The sequence below is a fragment of the Trachypithecus francoisi genome, unplaced genomic scaffold (genome assembly GCF_009764315.1).
Source record: "Trachypithecus francoisi isolate TF-2019V2 unplaced genomic scaffold, Tfra_2.0 Lachesis_group7, whole genome shotgun sequence".
Taxonomy (NCBI): Eukaryota; Metazoa; Chordata; class Mammalia; order Primates; family Cercopithecidae; genus Trachypithecus; species Trachypithecus francoisi.
In genome coordinates, this window is record NW_022681472.1 from 71,848,769 (window position 1) to 71,874,328 (window position 25,560).

The 25,560-nt window shown below is 38.1% G+C and overlaps 1 protein-coding gene across 2 annotated transcripts in view; it reads left to right on the forward strand.

Annotated features, from left to right (window-relative positions):
- SLC30A8 (solute carrier family 30 member 8) overlaps positions 1–25,560 on the forward strand; it is a 57,536-nt gene that overhangs the window by 17,850 nt on the left and 14,126 nt on the right. The window contains exons 2-6 of one of the 2 annotated variants that reach the window (XM_033202950.1): positions 4,211–4,240; positions 4,346–4,545; positions 15,848–15,994; positions 20,627–20,780; positions 24,622–24,772. In XM_033202950.1, coding sequence (XP_033058841.1) covers positions 4,211–4,240; positions 4,346–4,545; positions 15,848–15,994; positions 20,627–20,780; positions 24,622–24,772 — 682 coding nt within the window. The remainder of the gene's footprint in view (positions 1–4,210; positions 4,241–4,345; positions 4,546–15,847; positions 15,995–20,626; positions 20,781–24,621; positions 24,773–25,560) is intronic. The other variant, XM_033202951.1, reaches the window with a different exon arrangement.

Consider the following 25,560-nt stretch of genomic DNA (forward strand, 5'->3'; position numbering starts at 1 on the left):
GTGATTTGAGGTTCTTGGGGAAAGTGATGTGAAACTACAAAATCAAAGTGATCTTTATGTGCTCAACATTTGAAATAAGAGGGTAAAAAATAAAAATTTTACCAACATTATTTTGGAGATAGAAGCAACAGAATTTAATTTCTACCACTAAACAAAAATAGAATTAAAAAATAAAAGTTTCTCCAAGATTGCAAAAATAAAGTCCCATTTTCTAAATCCCATTTTTGCAGATGAAATCAAAGTTTTAGAATATTGGCATCAAATTTTCTAATATTTCCATACTTTTTCATCTCTGTTTCTCCATCTTTTTTTTCTTTGATGCTACAGTAAATTTCTTTGGCCTATTATTTCTAATTTTTAAAGCTTTGGCCATATTTGAATACATGGGAATGTTTTGGGATTTATTCATTAATAGCAGATGCACATTTCAGTGTTTGTTGCATCATAGAACTTGCTTTTTATAACTTTCTTCTTAAAATAATATTGAAAATTCACATCATTGTTGTGATCAAGAGCCATTCTGCATCTAGAGAGACTTAGATAACTTTCCTTTAACGAGATTATGAGGAATATATGTTAATTTTGGGTTTTAACTTCTCACAGACTCTTTTGGAAGCCAAGTGAAGACTGTGTACTTTTGCCTGTCCCATAAAACGCATGCGCACACACACACAAACACACACACACACACACACACACAAACACATTGTATACAATTTCAATGGACCTTATGAAGCCCACTTTTGGATTTCTGGCTTAGTTCTTCAAGAAGCAGTCTCAGCTCAAAGTATACCCATATTTGTTTTTTTTTTTTTTGAGACGGAGTCTCGCTCTGTCGCCCAGGCTGGAGTGCAGTGGCCGGATCTCAGCTCACTGCAAGCTCCGCCTCCCGGGTTTACGCCATTCTCTCGCCTCAGCCTCCCGAGTAGCTGGGACTACAGGCGCCCGCCATCTCGCCCGGCTAGTTTTGTATTTTTTTAGTAGAGACGGGGTTTCACCATGTTAGCCAGGATGGTCTCGATCTCCTGACCTCGTGATCCGCCCGTCTCGGCCTCCCAAAGTGCTGGGATTACAGGCTTGAGCCACCGCGCCCGGCCACATATTTGTTAAACTTAGAATCCAAGATAGGGAAATAGTACACAAAAGTAAAAATTGCCCACATTTTCATACTTTCCTCCTGGTGGCATTGCCCAGGGGCTTTTTCCCAGGTTTGATTCTTGCTTTGGTCTGGCTTCTAAGCTGCTCCAAGATAAATTCTCTTTTTTTTTTTTTTTTTTTTTTTTTTTGAGACGGAGTCTCGCTCTGTCGCCCAGGCTGGAGTGCAGTGGCCGGATCTCAGCTCACTGCAAGCTCCGCCTCCCGGGTTTACGCCATTCTCTCGCCTCAGCCTCCTGATAAGATTTAGGAAAACCTAAAATAAAGCAACACTTCATATGACCACAGCACACCAGGCAGTGCCAGAACAATTGGTGAGCCTGCTTTGCTCATGCTGTCTTCTCAGCCAAGGAAGGAGTATATCTCAACCATGTATTTGTGTTAGTACTCAGGTTCCTCTGAGTTGATGGCCACTGGGGACCCATACTACCATATTCTACGGTTGTTTATTATTAGAATATTGTTATATAACAAAAGCAAAAGTCTACTCATTTTAAATATAAATACTTCATTTGTTACTTTCCAAATTGTTCTTATTCCAACTAAGAAGCTTATTTGGAACTACTCAGAATCCTGAGTGCTATTCACATAATTGATAAAAGAATAAACCAATGATGTAACTTGGCTGTAATGTATATTCCAAAGCTGATTTGGCAATATATGTCAAAATCCTTAGAAATGTAGGTACCTTTTGACCAAGTAATTTCCTCTTTAAGATTCCACTTTAAGGAGATAATATATTGAGCAAAGATTATAAAGATGTGAATCATAGTAGTGCTTATATGAGCAAGTAATTGCAAAAGAACGAGTTGTCCAATAATTTAAAAACATGAGTTATGCTATGATGTAGCTATGTTAAATATATACTGCCCTCCATATTTTAAAAAAAATGATATACAACATTTTATAAATGGAAAAAATGTTACCAATATTTATAGCTAAGAATCAGGTTCAGAAGCTATATCTTTGGTAGGATCCTCTTGTGATGCAATCATCTTATTCACATCCATTCTAGCGCTTCCCCACTGAGGAGCAGCCAGGTTTAGGTAGAATTTTCCCTATTCTCAGCTCTATGAGTCAGCATGGCTGAGTTTTGCCAGTCTTCTGAGTATAACAATGCCTAAGTCAATCAGCTCATCCATATTCCCCTGGCTATAGTGGTGGTTTCTCATTTAGCCAAATCCACATGCACATCAAGACTCTTGTTTAGCAGTTTGAGAGGGGATAATCTTTCTATGTATACGTTAAAAAATAAATACATAGTCTGATTACCTTTGGCAACCATCCCGCTACCATGGGGAAGACAAGCTTGAGGTTGAAGAATAGCTAAGAACCAAGACATGAATCTGGAGACCTCGTCAAAGAGTGTCTGAAACCTGGCCCCTCTAAATGTTTTCAGTTGCAGAACCAATAATTCTTACTTATTAATTATTCTAGCAAGAGTCTTGTTTTCCATACTTATAACCCAAAACATCCTAATTAATATGAAATCTAATTATGTAAAAAGTGTATTCATATATTACAAAGCTACACAATAAAATATCAATAACAATTGTCTCTTGGAGAGGATTACCAGTTATTTTTCCCTCTGCTTTGTGACTTTTCTGTAATTCCAGATTTTCTATAATGAATATATATTATTTTATTCAGAAAAAACATATATAATAATTAGAGTCAGAATAATAATGTTCATCTAAGCCAAAACCATCAGACTTTTAATCCTGAATGGTGATAGGCTAAATGAAATAAAGTGAAAGCTAATATATTGCTAATTTTGTTTGTTTGTTTGTTTTTACCTTTCAGAGTCACGAATGCAAAGTTCTTAATTCCAAGACTCTTACTTATTTCTGTACATGAATTTATTTTTAAAAATTTAAAAACATGATTAGTTCAAGATCCATAGATATTGACATCTGCCTTTCTGCCCCAACATTAGGACACCTAAAATTGGTTTTAGGCATGACAGAAGAAAAACTGGGCTTGGGATTCCCACTCCAAAATTTCCTGGATATTTGATCTCAGGCAATTACTTAAACTCCCTGAACCTTAGTTACTTCAGCCAAGAAATACGGGGTTGCAGTTAAGTGAAATAAGCCAAGCACGGAAAGACACATATCACATGTTCTCGCTTATATATGGGAGCTAAAACAGTGGCTCTCATGAAGATAAGAGAGTAGATTGGTGGTTACAAGAGGCTGAGAAGGGTAGAGAGGAGGAAGGTATGAAGGAAGGTTGATTAATGGGTACAAACATAGGATTTGAGAGAAGAAAATGATCTAGTGTTTGACAGATCTGTGAGGTGACTATGGTTTGCAGTTATCTATTATATGCTTCAAAGTAGCCAGAAAAGAATAATTGAAATGTTTCTAGAATAAAGAAAAGAGAAATATTTAAGGTAATGGACATCTCAAGTGTACTGATTTGGTCTTTAAAAATTATATGAATGTATTAAATTATCACATGTACCCTAAATTAGGTATATTTATTATGCATCAATAAAAATTGTTTAAAAAAAGAAAAAGTGTTAGACCAAATGTTATCTACCTTTCCATCTGTGAAATTCTATGAGTGACTCTAAATTTTGCTTTATATTTGAGCGGAACTGATATTCACTGCCTGCTTTGGGAAGTATAAGTAGGTTTCAACTCTCATAATAACATTGATTAATTGGTAGCCACTGTCTGCAGAGCGGTGGTAACAAGGTCTCAGAGTACATACGGAGTGAGTCAGCAGGAAAAAGTACTATGATCTGTCAATGATGTTGATGAGTATTTGAATCCTCAGTCTGGCTCATATACACATACCGTACAATGTGGCCTGATTTATTTTATTATTATTTTTTGTAGCACAGTGTCCAAATCTTTTGAGAGTGAAATAACTGGGAAGAAATCCCTTTAAAATGTATCTGCTTCTTTTCTCCTATTCCTTTGATATCTCTTAATCATTGGTGGCACTGACTGAATAAGAGTTTGACTGAATAAAAGTACAACTTTTAGTAGTTAAAGTTTAGAAGGATATTTCTTGCTTGTTTCTTACACTTGATATTTTCTTGTAGAAAGAGCTGCAAATGGACACTTCCTAGCAAGTAAGCAAATGTCCTAATAGTGGTTCCAAGTATGGGCAGGGTGGGTCAGTGAGTGGCTGGTTTGCAACTATGTTCACTTCTTGCTTCTGTCAAACTCATTCATAGTGTGGAACTCCAACAGAAACCGGTGAATAAAGATCAGTGTCCCAGAGAGAGACCAGAGGAGTTGGAGTCAGGAGGCATGTACCACTGCCACAGTGGCTCCAGGCCCACAGAGAACAGGGCGAATGAGCACGCCTATGCCAAGTGGAAGCTCTGTGCTGCTTCAGCAATATGCTTCATTTTCATGATTGCAGAGGTTGTGGGTGAGTCTTTCTGCAGACTTTTTTGATTAAACAAGCAAACAAACAAAACTCTGCATCATTATGGGAGGGTTACCTAAGTTCTTTTAAAGTAAGATTTAGTATTTTCTGTAAGTATAAGGTAACAATATGCTCATTGTAGATAAGTTGAAAAACAGTAGGAAACAAAATAAAATTCATCACTATTCCATATTCGAGTCATAGCCTTCAATAATTTTAGGGAGTGTTTTGTGCAATGCATTTTCTGTTCATAGCTCACAGGTTTTATTTTTTAAACATAACAGACCATACTGAATGCTTTTGACCACACTGTCAAATACTCTTCAAAAACATTTTTATGCCTGAACAATATTCTGTAATATGCTCCACTGTAATTTACATAACGATTTCTCTATTGTTAGAAATTTAGGGAGTTTTTTCCTGCTTATGGACAACGTTGCAATGCAAAATCTTAAAGTTCTGCCTGCCTTTCTGGTTAATCCCTTCAAAGAGATTCCTAAAAGTGGAAATAATTGCTTGAAGGACATGAATATTTGTATTACTTGATTCATATTGCCAGAGTGCTGTTGAGAAAGCTAAACAATTCATGTCTACCAGCTCTACTTGAGAATGATTCTGACTCCAAATCTTAATGACAACTAATTTTAATCTCTAAAATCTCTTTGCTATTGTATAGATGAATGTTTTAATATTTATTTATTTAATTGTTACTATTAGACTATTTTTGCATGCTTATTAGTGATCTGTATTTCCCTCTGTTAATGCATTTTCTCCTTGTCTCTTAATGTCTGTTACTCATTTGTTTTTTAGAAAATTTTTTTAATTCTCTATATTGATCTCTGGGAACTCTTTATGTATTAGGATATTAGACCTTTGTTATATTAGTTATAAGTGCTTTTCCAGTTTGTTGTTTAACCTTTTGATGTTTGTGTTGACTTAGAGAAGTTTTAAATTTTACATAGGTAACTGTTTTAAACTTTTCATTTTGAGCTCATTTCTTTTATTACTCTTTTACTGTTTTAGTGCTTAAGAATCCTTCTCCATCTACTGAGAAGATAGCTTTTTTGTTGTTTAATTTTTGTATTTAATTTTAAAATTATGTTGATATTAGATATATTTGTATGCTCTAAGGACTGAATTTTTTCCTAAATAGCTAACAGTTTTCAGCATCATTTATGAAATAATTAATTATTTTCCCCATTGATTTTTGATATTTCTTTAATCACTTATCAACACTTTATAAATAGCAGGTCTATTTCTAAGGTGTTTCACTGATCTGTGTTTCTGGTCTCTGTCAAGGACATAATGTAGATTTATATGTTATAATATCTGTTATTTCCTATTAATGATTTTTAATTTAGCAAAGCAAAGGCTGTTCATCTCTGTTTATTATCCTGATTAAACATGAGAATTGTTCTGTTCAGTTTTCCCCCATCCAATTATGATTTTATTAATATTTAAGTTAATTTGAGAACACAATATCTTTAAGTATTCGGCTTTCCCTCCAGGAATATGTTATGTTTCTCTATTTATCCAAATCTTCTACATGTCTCATCAAGGTTTTATGGTGTTCATCTGACAACACGGACAGCCTACTTCTTGAAAGAGTTATTTCTGATTATTATATGTGCTTGGCTTATTCTTTCCAGGGGTGAGTGCAGTCCACCATTTTTCATATTTTGTTTTCTAGATAATTACTTTTTGTATTCTAAAGTTTTGATTTTTGTATATTCACTTTGTACTCAATTATGCATTTGAATTATTGTCAATTCTAAATATATTTCAGTGCATGTCCCCTTTTCCCGTCTCGTGCATCTTCCTCATCCCAGGACATCACGCTGTCTTGTGCAGAAAACATATTTCTCCTCATTTCAATAGTTATATCTCTTTTGTGTGTTTCATGTTTTTATCATGTTAAACAATACCTTATGCTAAATCAAATCTATGTTTGATTATTTAGCTGTTAAGCAAAATGCTTCTTGAAGGGTTGTTTTGTATTATGTTAATGAAATGTTTCTTTGTTTCAGTTTTGTAATGATTAACAAAGAATCAAGGACGAGTGTTGACTTTTAATCAAATACCTTTTCTTTTGAATTTATTGTTTTTTAAAGCTTTTTGACCCGTGTTTGAGGTGCGTTATATTAAGAGATTTTGAAACATGTTATGATCTTTGCATTTTTGGCATTATGATAATAGCTATTATTTATTTAATGCTTACTGTGTGTTAGAAGCTGTGACAAGTGCTTTCCGTGTATTACCTTAATTAATCCTGGTGAATTCCCTAAGAGGTAGCTCTCGTTAATCTCACTTTATAGAAGGAACTAGAAGCACAAAGAGTAAAGTAACTCTCCCTTGGAAACATACCTGTAAGTGGGCAGGCTGTCTGAATTCCAGAGCTTATATTCCTAAGCCCTAACTATGGTGCCTCTCAAATTGACTGTGGCGGGCCATCCTTTTAATGCCTTGCTGAATTTGAGTCACTGATATTTTTGTTAGGATTTTTACATCTTTATTAATAGTTGAAATTTAACTATAGTTTTCTATGTCGTTTTTCTAGGTTTTTATATTTGAATTATGCATGCTTAAATGGAAAGTTTAATTTTAATAATTTTATAAAGAAATAAAAACAGTTTATATAACATTTTATTATCTCTTCCATTTTAAAAAACTACCTAGTTATTTGTATGGCTTTGGAGACATTTTTGGAGATGATTTTTAGATAAGATTTTTAGCTTCATCCTCACTTATTGATATACTCAAAATTTCTCCATCTTGGGTACACGTTGGCCATTCATTTTTTTTCAAGGTCATTCATCTCATTGAAAATTTCAAATGTATTATCATACCATGGAACATGATAGCCTCATGTTGGTATTAACTTCGTTCAAATGTCCTGATATGCAATGTTATCTTATTATTTTTCCCCAAATAGAAAAAAGAACACTGTAAACTACCTGACATATAGGACCATAAGCTACTACCAATCTGTTATCAAATGTTACCTTCACACTCTGTTACCAATATTTTGGTGGCTACATTTCTGTTATCCAAAGGGGTAAATTAATCATAATCTGAGACTAGAGAAAAATAGACTCTGCTTAGCTATTTTTTGCATTATAATATCTAGCAACCAGAATTAGCTGGTTTCTTCTAGCTATGGAGTCTAACGGCCTATACACTCATATTTGGACATTTATAACTGTTGAAAACTATGAAAGAACTTAGACACGTTTAGTCCAAGACAATTCCAGGGTTGGCAATATCCTTTCAGTCAAAGTTTACAGAACTAACTCATACCACAAAATTCCTGGAGTCAGTTCCTTTGAAGAAGCTGAATTAATAGCTTGATGGAGTCGCAAAGAACTTACTTTTAGCAGTTCTAATCTGGAAAACACCTTTTGGAAATTTACTAACATCTATACCAAAGGGATATTGTTTATCATTATTGGAATTAATAAGTTTATGGATAATATCCAATAGCTTATGTAAAAGATTGACATAATGAAAAACCTAATAACAGAATTCATTTGAAATGTGATTTGAAAAGGCGATGTTCTTGGACATCCAAATAAAATTCTGGCACTACCACCTGCAAACACAGCTCAGGAAGATTCATTGACTGACTTCTTTCTTCCACTACTTTCTTCCTCTGCTTTTCCCTGAATCCATATGGATGCTGAGAATAGATGGCATTGTCCCTCCGGCTGATATCTAATAAATAGTCTGAAAAGAGATGATCTTCTGCTCACAAAATTAATTTATGTTAATGGACAAATAAAAATGATATATATTTAATATGTATAACATGATGTTTTGAAATATGCATATATGGTGAAATGACTAAATCGGGCTAATTAACATGGACATTACCTCACATACTTAACTTTTTTTGTGGTAAGAACACTTAAAATCTACTCATTTTAGCAATTTGGAAGAATCCAGTACATTGTGCTTAACTATAGTCACCATGTTCTACAATAGATCTCTTAAACTTATTCCTTCTATCTAACTAATATTGTGTGTCCTTTGACCAACACCTCCCCAGCTTCTTCCTTCCCCAGCCCCTATCCCTGCCGCTGATGATAACCACACTTGTACTCATTGCTCTATAAATTCAACTTTTTTAGATTACACATATAAGTGAGATCATGTGGTGTTTGTCTCTCTGTTCCTGACTTATTTCACTTAATAAAATGTTCTCCAGGTTCATCAATGTTGCTGCAAATGACAGGATTTCCTTCTTCTTAAAGGCTGAACAGAACTGCATTGTGTATACATACCACATTCTCTTTATCCATTTATCTGTCTATGAACACTTAGATTGATTCCATATCTTGGCTATTGTGAACAATGCTGCAATGAACAGCATTGAATGGCAGGGCAGATATGTCTTCAACATACTGACTTCACTTCCTTTGGATATATACACAGTAGCAGAATTGCTGGATCATATGGTAGTTCTATTTTTAATTTTTTAAGGAACTGGTTTCCATAATGGCTGTACTGACTTACATTGCAGTTTGCAAGATTTCTTTTCTTTTCTCCACATCCTCACCAACATTTATCTCTCCTCTTTTTGGTAATAAGCACTCTAACAGATGTGAGGTGAATTTTCCCGATGATTAGTGATGTTGAACATATTTTCATAGACCTGTTAGCCATTTCTATGTCTTCTTTCAAGGAATGTCTGTTGAGGTTCCTTGCCATTTTTAATCAGGTTATTTGTTTTCTTAGTATTGAGTTGTTTGGCTTCCTTATATATATATTTTGGATATTAACCCCTTATCATATGTATGGTCTGCAAACATTTTCTCCCATTCTGTAGATTGTCTTTTCATTCTATTGATTGTTTCCTTTGCATTTGAGTTTGATGTAATCCCAATTGTGTAACTTCACTTTTGTTGACTGGGCTTTTGGGGTCACATTAAAAAAAAGCATTGCCCAAACCAATGTCATGGAGCTTTTTCTTTATATTTTTTTTCTAGTAGAGTTTCAGATCTTATATTTAGAGTGGTTTAGAGTAGTTTTAGAGTTTCAGATCTTATATTTAAGTCTCCAAGCCATGTTGAGTTGATTTTTGTGTATGGTATGAGATAAGGGTCTAATTTCATTCACAACCTCCTCTTTCCCTTCTCACTTTTATACATTAGAGTCTATGAGTTCTAATCTGACTTTAGGGGCAGAAGTAAGTGATGATGTCAGTAAATAAATTAAATTGATACTGACTGAAAATTATTCAGCATTTGAGCTATATTGAGATTGAGCCAATTTTCCTAAAACATTGCTCTCCTTGTGTTACTTCTGTCTTCAAAGTTTTTTACTGATGCCAGTGCGGTGGCTCATGCCTGTAATCCCAGCACTTTGGGAGATCAAGGCAGGTGGATCACATGAGGTCAGGAGTTCGAGACCAGCCTGGCTAACATGGCAAAACCCCATCTCTACTAAAAATATAAAAATTCACTGGATGTGATGGCACATGCCTGTAATCTCAACTACTTGGGAGGGTGAAGCAAAAGAATTGTGCATGAACCCAGGAGGTGAAGGTTGCAGTGAGCCGAGATTGTACTACTACACTCCAGCCTGGGCGATAAAGTGAGACTCTGTCTCAAAAAAAAAAAATTTTTTTTTTTAACTGGCTCCTCTTTGCTTAGTTCAGGGTTCACAACCTTTTTCCCTTCATGACAAGCGTGGAACATTTTACTGAGCACTGGGAGAAACGGACAAGGGTGTTTGTAGCTGGAAGAGACTGCTTCAGAGGCTCCCACTGTGCTAGGCACTAATTGCTTGCCTCAAGTCAAAAAAGATCAATTATTGGAAAGCTCTAGCATCCTGGACAAAATGAAAAATTCCTACTTCAGTTTTGAAGACACTGCATAATCTGGTGGCAAAACTAGCAATATTCTTGTCTTGCTGTTTCCCTGACTACCCCTGTTTCAGCCACATTTGTTTATTCACTCTCTGCAAGATAATCTTTGCACTTTATTCTTACGCTTTTTTTCTTTGAACAGAAAAGCCTTCTCCTCTTTCTCCATACTCATTAAAATCCTGGTCATTAGTCAAGACCCTGATCCACAGCTCACCTCCTCCCCAGAGCCACTCTTGGCTGTGTTAGAGAAAGCAATTACTATTCTCAGATCACTTTTGAAAATCTGAGAGGTCCTCCTGCAGGATATGGGGTTTGAGCAAGGCTTTGAAAAGTGAATAGGAATGGAGATGTGGCCAAAAGGTAGATGGAGTGGCCTGAAGGAACAGCACACTACTTACTGCTGTGGTCCAGGAGATAGATATTTATCAGGGCTTGCCTTGAAAGATTCCAAGTGCGTGAGTCTGAAACAGGAAAGGAAATCTGTATTCTTAGAAATTTGGGTACCACTGTCTGTAGTAGACTGGTATTTCCTTTCAGCAACCTTGTCATATTCTTGTCTCTGGTTGCAATTTTGGTCCTGCTGGTCTGAGAACCTCATGCTCTTAGGCTGGGCTGGATATGAGATACCAAGATGGACTGATCAGAGTCTCTGGGTCTTTACATAGGGAGGCTGGAAAAAAAGCGTTCTCTCTTTCCTCTACAAAAACTGAGCTGAAGTGATACAGGTCTGGAGCTTTTAGAGGTCTACCTTTGTTGCTGAAATGGAGGAAAAGTCTTTCTTAAACTGAACAATCAAAAGCAGTAGCTGGAGACAGAGCAGACAAGAACATTTTTGAACCTTAGGACTGGGCTGCATCTGATCCAATCCCACTCAGATTTGTTCTCAGTTGTATGAGCCAATATACTGGTATATTGTTGTTGGTATTGTTTAAGCTAGTTTGGGTTAGGCATTCATAGCTTACAACTGCGAAAGCCTATCCAAGGCAGAAGTGTAGGGTAAAATGTGGTCAATGGAGAATATAACCAGAATGGTAGTTGGAGGGCCAAGAAGAGCTGAGGCTCGGCTGGGGAATATGGATTCATTCATAGATTTTGGGGAATAATTGACATTTAGAATGGGGGAGAAGCAGGTCATAGAGCTGTGTTGAGGGAAATAACTTGCAACAGAGTACAGAGCAAACTGGAGAATGAACTAAAGAAGGATATAAGCCTAATGTATCCACCTTTAAGGGACCTTTGAACCTGTTGAATTGGGACTCTTTCTGATAGCTTGTGAAAATTCCTACTTGTAGAAAGGCCAAAAAGAGGTGTTATGTTGCAGATGTCTCTCTCTTTGAATGGATACACGTTCAGATGCTAAGACCTCAGAAGAAAAATAAGCTCAGGTATGGCCTTTGCTGGAAGAAATTGAGAGTAGTTAGGGGAGATATCTGAAGTAGGACTATTCCGAATTGAGTAAGAATAGAGAAAACACGGGCCAGGCACGGTGGCTCACGCCTGTAATCCCAGCAGTTTGGGAGGCCAGACGGGTGGATCACGAGGTCAGGAGATCGAGACCATCCTGGCTAACACGGTGAAACCCCGTCTCTACTAAAAAATACAAAAAACTAGCCGGGCGAGGTGGCGGGTGCCTGTAGTCCCAGCTACTCGGGAGGCTGAGGCAGGAGAATGGCCTGAACCTGGGAGGCGGAGCTTGCAGTGAGCTGAGATCCAGCCACTGCACTCCAGCCTGGGCGACAGAGCGAGACTCCCGTCTCAAAAAAAAAAAAAAAAAAAATAGAGAAAACACCAGATTATCAGACAGGAATTCAGAGCTGGGAGCAGCCTGGGGAAGACGGTAAGTATCTGAGTGAAAAACTTCTCTTTTACTAAGAGAAAGATATTGCTGGGTGGTGTGATAACCACAAGTTTTATTGATCAGGGCACTTACCTTGTTCTACACAGCCAAGGAATTATAGTAGCTCAGGCCTCTTATATTTTTGGAGGTTCCTGGTATTAATATTTTAAGAAATGTCAAAACATGGCTGTGAGAACTGTGATATATTTTAAACACAGTAAGTCCTCACTTAACATCATGGAGAGGTTCTGGGAAACTTTGCCTTTCAGTGAAACCGACATATAACAAAAACCAATTTTACCATAGGCCAACTGATAGAAACGAGTCAAATTTCCATGCCATATTACTGGTCACAAAAACATCACAAAACTTCTAAATAAAGGCCAAAACACTTCAAATATTAAACACTGAAATAAATGTGAGCTATACATACATCTAAGAAAGATGATAAACACAAGTGATACAATTACGCAATTGTGGGTGAATCAGTGAGTGAGGGTGGTCCTAATGGTGGTGGTTACATCAAGGAATAAATGTTTACAAAGTGAAAATTGTCAGGAGTGCCTCCTGCCACCACACAGTTCAAACCCAAATAAAAAATGAGCTGGGCTTGCTGAGCACTTTCATACTCTTTTTTGTTAGGCATCTGTATGATGATCATCTACCTTCACATATTTATTTTACAATCATTTGTTTTCATTCATTGTTTTTTCAGCCTTCCTATTCCAGTTTCATAGCTGGAGCCTTTCACAGCTCAGGGCTCAAGGTGGGAAACAGCCCTGAACAGGATGCCTCCCATTACAGGGCACAGTCACACCCACACTCACTCCTGCCAGGACCAGGATGATGTAGATGCGCCAGTGAACCTCACGTGCACAGTTTTGGAATGCGGGAAGAAACTCTAATACTCAGAGAAAACCCACGCAGACATGGGGAGAACATGCGAACTCCACACAGACAGCGGCCCTGGTCAGGAATCCATTTTATTTTCTTATCGACGTTATAAACAAAGGATGTTGAATGAAATGATGTTATTTGAGGACCTGTTGTATTTGTTAAATAACAACTCAATGGGGTTTTGACACAACATATAGTATAGTATCATAATACTATTCACAAAATAATTAATTTTAAAAAATTAATTAATAGCACACAACTGTGTAGCCCAGCAATGGGACACATGGCTAATGTTGTCAGATAAACATTTACTTCTTTCATTGCTGTCAGTAAGTCTCTGTTCTCCATGGAAACCCGCATGGGGAATTAACACCATCTTAATTGGAGGTAGTTTGTGAGACCCAGGCCCCATAGTTCCTCTGCTCTATTGCTGTCACCTTCACCCCACAGGCCTTAAGTAAAGTCTTCCAGGTCTGAGTCTTTTCTGTGTGTCTCTTATCTTGGTATAAGTGTACTGCTCTCCACATCTTGTCAAGTATTCCAGAAATATGACTGCTGCTGCCCTAGTTCATGCCTTTATCATAATTTCCCTTGGCTAACACTGTCAAGTCTTAACCTCTAGCTCCTCCTCTCTCCAAAGTCATCCTCCATATTGCTGGCTAAGACGTCTCTCTTAAAAACAGATCTCAACATACCACAACCTTGCCTCAAAATAATAAGTAGATCCCCTTAGCCATAGAATCACATTCAAACCCCTTGGCTTGACATATAATACCCCACACAGGCATTTCCAATGTGCTTTCTCAGGCTCATTTCCCATTTTTCCTCCAACCCTCCATACCTTCTGCTTTTCCCGAAAAGTGCTATGTTCTTTCACTCTATTTTAGCCCGTGGTTTTATCTCTTCCTGAAAACCCCTTCTGTTTTTGCTAATTCTTACCCCTCTCTTTGTGAAAAGTTCCTCACTCCTCCCAGTGAGAGCAGCTCTCTGATCCCTTAGCCCATTACCTTGTCTCTGGTACAGTGAGTGTTAAACAAGGAGATCACTGAAGAGCGGCTGTGATTTGTTTATCTTTGTATACCCAATCCCCGGTACCATGCACAGTAAGGGCTCAATAAATATTGGCTGGATAATTGAATTAATTGTCAATAATAGTCCATGCTTTCAGAAGCAAATGCAAGATCAGTCACAAATTACCTCTTGCAAGCAGTTTGCTCTATGTGTCAGTGATTGCCTACAGTTTTCTGGATGGCTCCTATAAGTAGCTCTGAAGGTTGCAAAATGGTTCTCAGTTTCCAAGCCTCCATAGTAACATGCTTTCTTCCAAAGCAAGCCCTTTTTCTTTCTCAGGTGCTTCCTGCCTCAGCTGAGACTGTTGAAGAGACTTTATAAGACTGACTTCATTTCCTTGATTTAGACTGTATTTCAACCCAGCATGTAGAATCATCATCACTCATTGCTGTGATTGCAGCATACTGCTTATCTGCATGGAGTTATTCTCCAGGCAAGAAATAATGCCTTATTAACACAGTTTTATCATCAGGACCAAGTTTGGCAGATAGAGCAACATTAGAGGATAATTGGAAGGACAGCTGATTTGTTAGCAAAATGTTGCTTTTTGGCTAATGAATCATTCTGATTTTTGCACTGACTGTTCGGTAACAGGCTCAAAGATTACTTTGCTTCAGCCCATTAAACCTTGACAAACCAGTTATTAACTACAGCTAGAGCCAATGGCCTGTGGGGATTATTGCAATTATGAGCTATCTATGTAATTTTTAAAAATCATTAGGCGAGACAAGGTGAGTCTGATGATGGCGGGGCTGATGGCTGACAGTCTCTGCTATTTTGTAGTACACAAGGCAATAAACAGCTATAGGGAGAACTAATCAGTCAGCAAAAGCCCTTTGCTGAGAAGATGTAGTAAGAGCAATAAAGGTTATTGCTCTCAAACAACAAACCGTGTCCGGGAAGGAAAGGGCAAGGTTTTTCTTTAAGTTCTATTTTGGAGGCTGGAGGTCTTTTCTCAAAGGAGGATTAGAGGGAAGTAGAGGGAGCACATCAAATAAAGGGAAAAGCCAGGCAGGACTCTCATGGCTTACATTGCATCCCTGTGCTTTATTGGATTGTAGCACTCAAGACGCCCATTGGAAGGTACCTGCCCTTTCTCCTTTCTGCTCTCTATTATTTATTACAGGGATTTCAAGCTCAGGTGGATAATATGAATTAATAGAGAAAAAGGATAGGGTAAAGATGATGATTAAATTATAAGTCAAATAAAAACACATCTGTGGGCCAGATCGCAACATCTAGTTTATAAACAAAAGTCCATGTCCTCAGTTTGGATTATGAGACTCTTTGAATCTGGCCCACACTGCTTCAGCCTGATACTCTTGTATTTTTCTCTTTTGAATCCTCCTACCCCAGTCTAACTAAGGTGTTCTCCAGATGTGCCTGCCCCACACTTTCTAATCTCTATGTCTTTGCTACCCAAGGAATGGCTTCTCCTTTGAAATTGATTTCTACATGTTCAAATCATATCCACTCTCTGAGTTGCAGAAGGAGTGAATTAAATCAACTTTAAGATCTCTTTCTCCTCTAAAGTTTTGTGAGTCTGCGGCATTTTCACCCACGATGGTTAGCATGTCTATGAATCTAGCTGCATTCTGGGGCCTTAACACAGTGTACTATTCTGCATTCTCTAGGTGGGCACTTTGCTGGGAGTCTTGCTGTCGTCACAGATGCTGCCCACCTCTTAATTGACCTGACCAGTTTCCTGCTCAGTCTCTTCTCCCTGTGGTTGTCATCGAAGCCTCCCTCTAAGCGGCTGACGTTTGGATGGCACCGAGCAGGTACAGTTCATAGAGTGAGCAATAACAGCAGGCTGGTGCTGCAAAGTCAAACCAAGGGTAAAAATGGAAGATACAAAGTAAAACCTTGTTGGAAAAATCCTTAGAGACACATTTCTGATTCACAGGATAAAACAAACGTCTATGTGGGAATGTGTGTTTTCAATATTAATTCAGATAACAGATTAATGGTGCTGTCTCTAGTCCTCTGGGACAACAGGGCACGTGTATCACTTCAGCAACCGCCCCAGCCTCAGGGACTCTGTGCATGGTGACAGACATAACACAATTCACTAAATTACTCTGCATCCCTGGAAGAGAGGATAGGAGTAAAGCTTCTGCCATATTGCAAAATGAGGCACGGAGCACCCAAGAGAGTTACAGAGATTGAAGAACTTCTTATAGAGGATTCAGGAATAGAATATAGGCTTCCTGCTCACACACAGCATTTAGCCATTCAGTGGATGGTCTAACTGAATATCTTGCTCACTCAATCAACAATAATGCAAACAAGGAGGAGGAGAAGGAAGAGGAGAGGATGAAAGTTTACTTTTTCTCCTTTCTTGCAGCTGGTTCCTTCACTGAGTAACTGCTTACTCTTGTAGAGGAAGTAGCCAAGGTAATGATAAGGGGTGTGTGTTCATTTTTCATTGCTCAGTTGACTGTTGTAACAGGATGAAAGCAAACATGTGCTGAAACGTGTGCCTGAGCCTTGCCTTCCATTTATTTAATGTGGTTCACATGTGCTTCCTTAAATAATTTCACAACAATAGACAAATCAATCCACTCTGATTAAGAAAGGGAGAGAAGAAGTCCAGGGCAAATTCCAGCTTTCTCAACTAATAATTATAGGGATTTCAAAGAGCATGTATGCACTAAAACAGACATAAATAACTTAACCAAGCAGCATAAACAAACAACTTGGAGGTCTCTAAATTTGGTCTGTAACACATTTGACTGTATGCTTTTATAAATTTTAATGTTAATAAATTCTGGGGTACACGTGCAGGATGTTTAGGTTTGTTACATAGGTCAACATGTGCCGTCATGGTTTGCTGCACCTATCAACCCATCACCTAGGTCTTGATAAGGGTTTTTACTTTGACTCATTTTTACAATCCCTGCCTTACCCACCCCCACAACCCCACACTCTGTAACTTCAGTTCTCCTCTGTGTTACTCCTTATATCAGCTGGAGGAGCTTCTGACTGAATATTTTGTGCAAATCATGTGAACAAATAGCCACAATTCCACATTTTCACAGTGGTTGAGAACCTCAATGTAGAGGAAATCGGAGAGCTGAGCAAGGGTGGCCAGCCTTCACTGAAAGGGCTGCTAGACACGTGTCACAGCTTGTAGACTGACACCTGTGGACTGCAGTTGCTTAAGTTTAGAATGGTAGGAAGTCCTAATTTCATACTAACCCATTGATCATCACAGGTGTTTTGACTTGCTTCCCTTTAACATCCAGGAGACGAGGCAATAAACAGCAGTAAAGAGACTTCGTGACAATGTGATGTGAGAATGCTTTTGCCGGTGCTTGAACAGCACTACACTTGGAAAACATGGACCTCTGGCTAAGCACCCACTATTTGTCGGTGTAAAGTTTTACATGTACTTGACCCTTTCTGATACCATTTGTCAAAGCAGTTTTGTAAACCTAAGATGGTTTGAAAACGTAGGGTGAACTCAGAATTTAGATCTCTGCTTGTACTTTGGCATCGTGGCCATGGAAGACCCTGAGCTGTTCATAGAACTCTCTGCTGCGAGGGCAATATTCTGTGATATACAGTATGATGTAGCTATTGAGCACTTTAAATGCGGCTAGTGCTACTGAAGAACCAGATTTTTAAATTTACTTAATTTCATTTTAAACAGCCATGCATGATTGGTGGCTACCATATTAAACAGCACCTCTATAGACATAGAGGTGAGTCCAACACATTCATACCCAACACACCCATCATCTGGTCAACCCAATGAGCCCAGCTAAGCTATTTTTTTTTTTAAAGCAATCATGGTAGCATTTACCAATGATCCTCATGTGTCTACTGTTCTAACTAGTTACTTTTGGATTTTTGACTCTTTGTTTCGTCTTGAGATCTGACTCCTGACTCTTGCTGTTGGTATTGAGCTTTACACCTGCAGCTCTTTTCCCACTGTGCTTCCTAACCATGGGTTTTGAGTTAGACATGCTCCACTTTCACACCCTGATTTGGATTTTCACGGGTAGGAAACACATTTCCTGACATCCACAGACTCAACTTCCATTTCCGGCAAACCAGAAATTTTTGGGCCTGTTCCTCATAAACTTCTGCAAAGGGGAGTTGTAAGTAGCCTGAGTAGACTAATAAAATAACAGATTCTTGAGTGTTTGCTATATGTCATATTAGGTTCCTATGGCTACCTTAATAATGTACTACAAATTGGGTACATTATTTTGGGGGTACATTATTAATTTTCATAACAAATTATGAAGGTTTTCTATGAATGACTGAAGTCTGGGAAGTAATTGCCACACGCTGGGTAATAATACATTACTCGGTTTTAAATACATTTCTGTTTCAACAACTGACATTTATTGCCTCACAGTTATGAAAAACAGAAGTCTGCCATTGGGCGTCAGTGGGGTTGGTTCCTTCTGAGGTCTGTGAGGGGAAATCAGTTTCAGGCCTCTCTCTTAGCTTCTGGTGGTTTTCTGGCAAACTTTGTCAGAAACTTTGTCTGTCATTCCTTGGCTCATAGAGCTCTGCTTTCATCTTTACATGGCATTTTCCCCATTTGCATGTCTATGTCCAGGTTTCCACTTTAAGTAAGGACACCAGCCATATTGGGCCCATCCTACTCCAGTATGATCTCATCTTAACTAACTTCATCTGCAATTACCCTATTTATTTCCAAATAAGGTCACAATCTGAGGAATTGAAGATTAGTACTTTTTTTTTTTTTTTAGACAGAGTCTTGCTCTGTTGCCCAGGCTGGAGTGCAGTGGCACAGTCTCGGCTCATTGCAACCTCCACCTCCCTGGTTCAAGCAATACCCCTGCCTCAGCCTCCCGAGTAGCTGGGATTAAAGGTGCACACCACCACGCCCAGCTAATTTTTGTGTGTGTGTGTGTTTTTTTTTTTGTATTTTTAGTAGAGATGGGGTTTCAACATGTTGGCCAGACTGGTCTTGAACTACTGACCTCAGGCAATCCGCTTGCCTCGGCTTCACAAAATGCTGGGATTATAGACATGAGCTGCTGCACGCGGCCAAAGATTAGTACTTTAACATATAAATTTGGGTGGAACATAATTTAACCCATAATCTATGTATATTCTATTATTCTATTATTATAGTCTACATATATTATATCATTATAATACATGTAGATAAGAACATTCAGGCTCAAATAGGTTAAGTGACTTGTCTAAAGTCACATAGCCAGTCCATATACGTCCGACACTTGAGCTCATGCCTTAAACATCTGCATCAGCATTTCCCATAGTGTGAGAAATGCTCCACAGTTGGTTAGTCAGATAATTTTAAGTATCACATGGACAGTACTTACACATCCTGATGCCCATTACAAAATAAACTAGCACATCAAATATGTAATTTCATGGATAACATTGTTTAGGAAGAAGCTAAGTGTAAAAAGGGAATTTATTTGAAAAAAATATTGAGTGGTTAATAAGGCAGGTAGCATGTGGATTTGGAAAACGTTATGAAGGTTGTCTGTAAATGACTAAAGTCTGGGAAATTATTGCCACACACTGGGTAATAATATATTACATTGCTCTGCTTTAAAAGGAGCTAATCTCTGGGATTAGCTTAAAGTGGGGAAGGACTAAATGATGGATTGTACCTGACCACGGACTCAAAGAATGTTTCTAGACCCTTCTGGGTTTTTAGAATCTATCTATGGTTTTGAATTAAAGGTCAGAATGAAGTGTTAACTCCTAAGTGAGCAAATGCACTTTCCTCAGTGGGCAGATTGAACACCATTTTATCTTTACATATTGATGTAAACACTTCTGTTCTGATGCTTCTTTTCCTTACTGTTACTCTTAAATGCAGTCAGAGTGTTAGTAAGCCTCTGAGCTCACCTCTGTGTTTATAATATGTTGCATTGGCAAATAAAACTCATTTTCTTCAAGTGCTCTCTGAAGCTTTCCCTTTTCACTATTTTATTCCATTGAAGGTGCTGGCACTGGCAGGTTGTAAATGTTTTATGGTGAAATTAAGAGTTTCTAAACACATTTTACTCTCTGTGTCTCATTAATTTACCTCCTAATAAGTTTCAGTCATTTTAGCACCTGTTTAAATTAAGATCCCCAAGGAAAACGGTGGCAGGGTGGTGGAGTGGGTGGGGGGTGCGGGGGGTAGGCAGCAGTTAATATGTTCTAAAAATTTGCTGGAAATTACTTAGTAACATGGAGCATAATGACTCAGACGCTGGTGTTTTATGAATGCAACATTAACATTCCTTCTCTTAGTTTTAAAATCTGTTCAGACTTTTACTTTGTGAATCACTGAGTGAACTAGTGTGAAGCCTCTTTTTGGGGGAAGCGGCAAAGAGTCTTATGACTTTTGGGGGTGTAGGTGATGGAGTTATCTGTGTGTGGGTTTCTGTATGTGTTTGAATTCCTAGAGATCCTTGGTGCCCTGCTCTCCATCCTGTGCATCTGGGTGGTGACTGGCGTGCTGGTGTACCTGGCGTGTGAGCGCCTGTTGTATCCCGATTACCAGATCCAGGCGACTGTGATGATCATCGTTTCCAGCTGCGCAGTGGCAGCCAACATTGTGTAAGTCATCCCCTGGTCCCCGCACAGTGCCCGTGAGGCTCTCCTGTAACTCTACCTGGACAAAGACTTTTTAAAAACTCAGTACTTGTGAAGATGGTAGAGGCCAGACAGACTGTTTGAATGGCTCTAAGAGTGAAAACAAGGTTGACTGCTTTTGTTTAAGCTAAAGTGTTTTTTAATACTGGCTTCTGCTAGCGATCATGTTTTGAAAGCTTCTGGTGTGCCGGAGGCAGGGTGAGGATGTTTGGATATACATTACCAACTTTAATGTTCACAACACCCCTATGTTATAGATCAGGAAACTGAAGCCCAGTGATGTTTAGTACAGAGCCAGGATTTTAATCCAGATTCACAGGCCTAGAATTGAGCTCCTTTACATTCTGCTCTCAGGCATGTTGATGGTTCCACATGGGGCGTGACTTACTACTGTTCCATTTCTGTGAGGTGAGCAGATGATGGCCTCCCAGTGGGCTGCGTTGGAAGGGACTCTAAAATGTATTTACTTCAGTCCCGTTTTACTTTTGCATCCTCTTTTGCAGCATTTCCATAAAATGGTCATTAGTTTCATATATTTTAATAGAACTCATAAAAGGAAATTTATTTCTCTCAAATACAGCCTCTATTATCTTTGCAGCATTGTGACTGCATGAAAATTCTTCCTTGTGCTATGTTAGTTAAATTCTCCCTTTGGTTTCAACCTGCTGGTCCATTCTTTATCTAGGCAGTTTTAAATCATCTTACAGGAGATGAGCATATGTCCCTTGACAAATGAGTCTGCCTTTCCTAAAATGAGCTACTGGATTGCTCAGGCAATGGGGTTTTGAGGCCAGGACTTTGATCTTTTTGAGTTAAATTTCTCCTTCCCATTTGAGGGTCTAATTCTGGGCAACTCTACTTAAAACTTCATCCATCCATCTCTCTGTCTAGTGATCTAGCTAGCTATCATGTTGGTGGACAGAATAATGACCCACTCCCCTAAAAAGATTTAAACATCCTAACCCCTGGAACTTCTGAATATGTTAAATCATATGGCAAAAGGAACTGTGCAAATGTGATGAAGGATATTAAGATAGGGGATTATCCTGGATTATCCAGGTGGGCCCACATAATGACAAGCATCCTTATAAGAAGAAAACAGGAGATCAGAGAGGAGAGAAGATGCTGTATTTCTGGTGTTGAAAATGGAGAAGACAGACTGGAGCCAGGTGACCTCTAGAAGCTGGAAAAGACAAGAACATGAATTCCCTTCTAGAACCTCTAGAAAAGATGCAGTCCTAGAGACCCACTTTAGACTTCTGACCTCCAGAACTATAAGTTTGTGTTGTTTTAAGCTGCTAAAACATCATGGTAATTTGTTACAGAAGCAATAGGAAACTCAGCCTATTTATCATCTGCCTATCTATCTTGCAATGCAACTTGATATATGCTCTGAGGTAGATTTTCACATGAAGGTAGAGAAGACAGTGATCGAAAAATGAAGTTTTAAACAGTGGATTTTAAGAGGGGGCACAATGGCATCTCTGGAATTCAAGAATAGCTGAGCACGTACACTTTGAAAAAGGTCCTCAGGTCATTCTAATAGCCTTGCCCCTTGACATCTCACTTACCCAGCTCTCAGTTTGTGAGCCATTGCTCAAAATCTCTGAGCTAAATAATTAGAAGAATGGTGTTTGATCTGCTGTCAGTGACTAGATCCCCATCTTCAGCCAGTTAACTTGAAAATGTGTTTCACATTGGCACTGGGAGAAAAAGTGTGAGTAGATCAATGTAAATCTATCACCTCTAGGAGACAAATATGCCAGAGCACACATATTGCTGACTACGGGTCAATAATGTCTGCTTTGCATAAGGAGAACAATATGGTCTTGAGGCAGAAAGAAGAATACAAGTATTAACTTCCTGAGAGTCATATGTCATGTAGGCTGTCTTGATGCTACACAAAGATGAAGGCTACAAACCTACCCAACTATCACATCAGTCTGGGGCCTCAATGATCAGGTTTGATTTTCTAAACGGATATCATCCAAATTTTCTTTTTCTTGTAACTGCTTTTGAACATTGACCTTAACATTGCAGGTGCTTTTTACACTCAGAAAGTCAAGGCGGTTGGAAATCTCTGCCTTCTTTGTGCGAGTAGTTAGTTATTTATGGATAAGAATGCTGAGTGACTATAATATTTTCTCCAAAAACTGGGATTACAGGTTTCAAATGCTGCTAGATGCTGTATTGTTTGAATATAAAGATATCAGAACCGTGATTCAGGAATAAATCTATTCCTTGGGGACTCAAAATCAGGACAGAAAGTTCCAATAGAAGTTGTGAAGAGATGCTAGGATGAAGGTTATAAATAGAGCCTGAAGGCTATTGCCTGCTAAGTTTTCACTGCCTGAAACGTTTCCCTCCCTCAGCATATTTAACTCTAGCTTAAGCTTGTGAGTTCAACTCAGCTGTTACGTCTTTCTAACTAAATCAGACTCCTCTGTTGTATTACCCATAGTACCAGTTCTTGGTGGACTTATTGTAATTAGAATTTTCCACTTGTGTGTGTGGAGGGGAGGAGGGTGCTTAAACTTTACCTTCTCCAGCACATTTAAAGCTACACTGGGGAATGACCACATCTGTTTTCACTCACCTTTATGGCCCAAGATTTTACAAGTGTCTGCATATGAGTGACTACATACGTTTTTATCCCGTCTCTTTTTGTCAATAAGATGAGTAAAAGAATGAATGACAATGTGATGAACACACGTGGCAGATCAGATGACGGTCTGTGATCTGTCAGCCATATCAGGCTGTCTAAGGGACCTTAAATGGTAACTCCTAGTTGAGAGTGAATTTCTACCCAAACACTGAACATCTGAAAACTGTACATTCTGTAGTGATCAGATCTTGATGCCTAGTGGTCATTCCACTTTGTGGTGATGACCTGAGATTTAACAGACACTTTACCTGAAAATAGAATGGAATACATGATGTTGAACAATATGTTGCTGTTTTTAAATATTTGTTCCAAAATGTTTAGAAAAGGTTCAGAAAGGCAAAACACTGAGCTGTCAATGAAAATGTTCTGATTTTACCTTTAGTCTAATACCTCTTAAAGGTATAGATAAACAGAATTATGTACATAGTTTGTAGTATTTGCTATTGATCACTTTGAGACAAGAGATGCTCAGCTTTGCAGTATATTGTGTGTATATATATATATATATATGTACACATACCAGATCATTTTTAATACATTAATATATTTCTACTCCTGGATTAAGAGCTTTATATACATGAGCACAATATTCTCATCATTGGACATTAAAAAATCATTCAAATTTCAAATTCTTTTGAAAATGCACAAAATTAAGTAAAATAAAAGGTAAAATAAAATCTCAATAAAATTCACTACTTATTTTATTTTTCCCTTATTTATCCCTTCCTGTGTTTTTTGCATGTGAAACCAGTACTTTTAATTAAGCTCCCAATGAGGCTTGATTTTAAGTCAGCTCAGTGCCTGACAGTCAACCTTCAATAAAGATTTTCTCCCTTCATTGTCAAATGCTTGATTTTCATCTAAGAAGTGATGCTTTCCAGTTTCAATGTGAAACAGAGAAATATTAGGTGGATGAATGAGTAAACTGGGTGTGTCTTTGTGGTTTGTTTTTGTATAAAAGTATTAAAATGTTATGACAAGTGTATTTAAACATTAGTCAAAGATAGTTCTTTTTAAAGCATAAATACTTCAACTATCCATCATTTTGGATAATGCATGTTATTGTCAGCTCCTTCATTATGCTGCCTACATTTTGAAAACTGATCTCATGTGTGCTAAGAACATTGTTCTCTCTTTCAGACTAACTGTGGTTTTGCACCAGAGACGCCTTGGCCACAATCACAAGGAAGTGCAAGCCAATGCCAGCGTCAGAGCTGCTTTTGTGCATGCCCTTGGAGATCTATTTCAGAGTATCAGTGTGCTAATTAGTGCACTTATTATCTACTTTAAGGTGAGTTTGAGTTTACCCACCATCATAGTACTTACGTAGATTAGGTAGTATAGAAGTTCCAACATTAACTTAAAGAGAATGGGCATCCTCTGTTTACCTATACAAACTACTTTGCAAAGCTAAAGCAAGCAAACAAACCCTCAACTATGGTGTTTAGATGAACAGCAACAAAACTGAATACCTTCAGGTTCTTGGATTATAAGCAATAGGGAACATCTCTGGCTCACTTTAGCAAAAAGTATATTTATTGGCTGAAATTTACTGTGTTGTGCTCCTAGACAGACGTCAAAGTAGAAATAAGGGCAAATTTTGATATCTAGATTTTAGAAACGATCCAACTTCTGTCCGAGACACCACACTGAAATAAATGTGTCTCAGCAAGTTTTTTTTTCTGTTTTTGTCACTTCCGAAGAATGATCTTTCTGTGAACGGGAGTCCAGTTGACCTAGGTTGTGTCTTGTGTCTGCTGCTTGGCTGAAGGGAGGTTAGAGTACCTGATTTATTGTTCCACCAGTATTGCCCACAATGGGAGAGAAGTAGCTTCTCTCCCAAAAGCCAAAGTGCTAATAAAAAGTGGGAAAGACTCCCCGGTAAGCCTCTGACCCTAAATAAATAAATATCCACTACAGATCTCTACCTGGTAATACTGATAAGAGAGATGGGTTAGCAGGCACAGAATGGAGAAGAACATTTAGCTCTGTCTGTTTGCATCACAATTGTCTAATTTGCAGAGACTCACAGCTTTTCCTGAAAAAGGGAAAACATGTAAATAAAAATTACAAAAATAT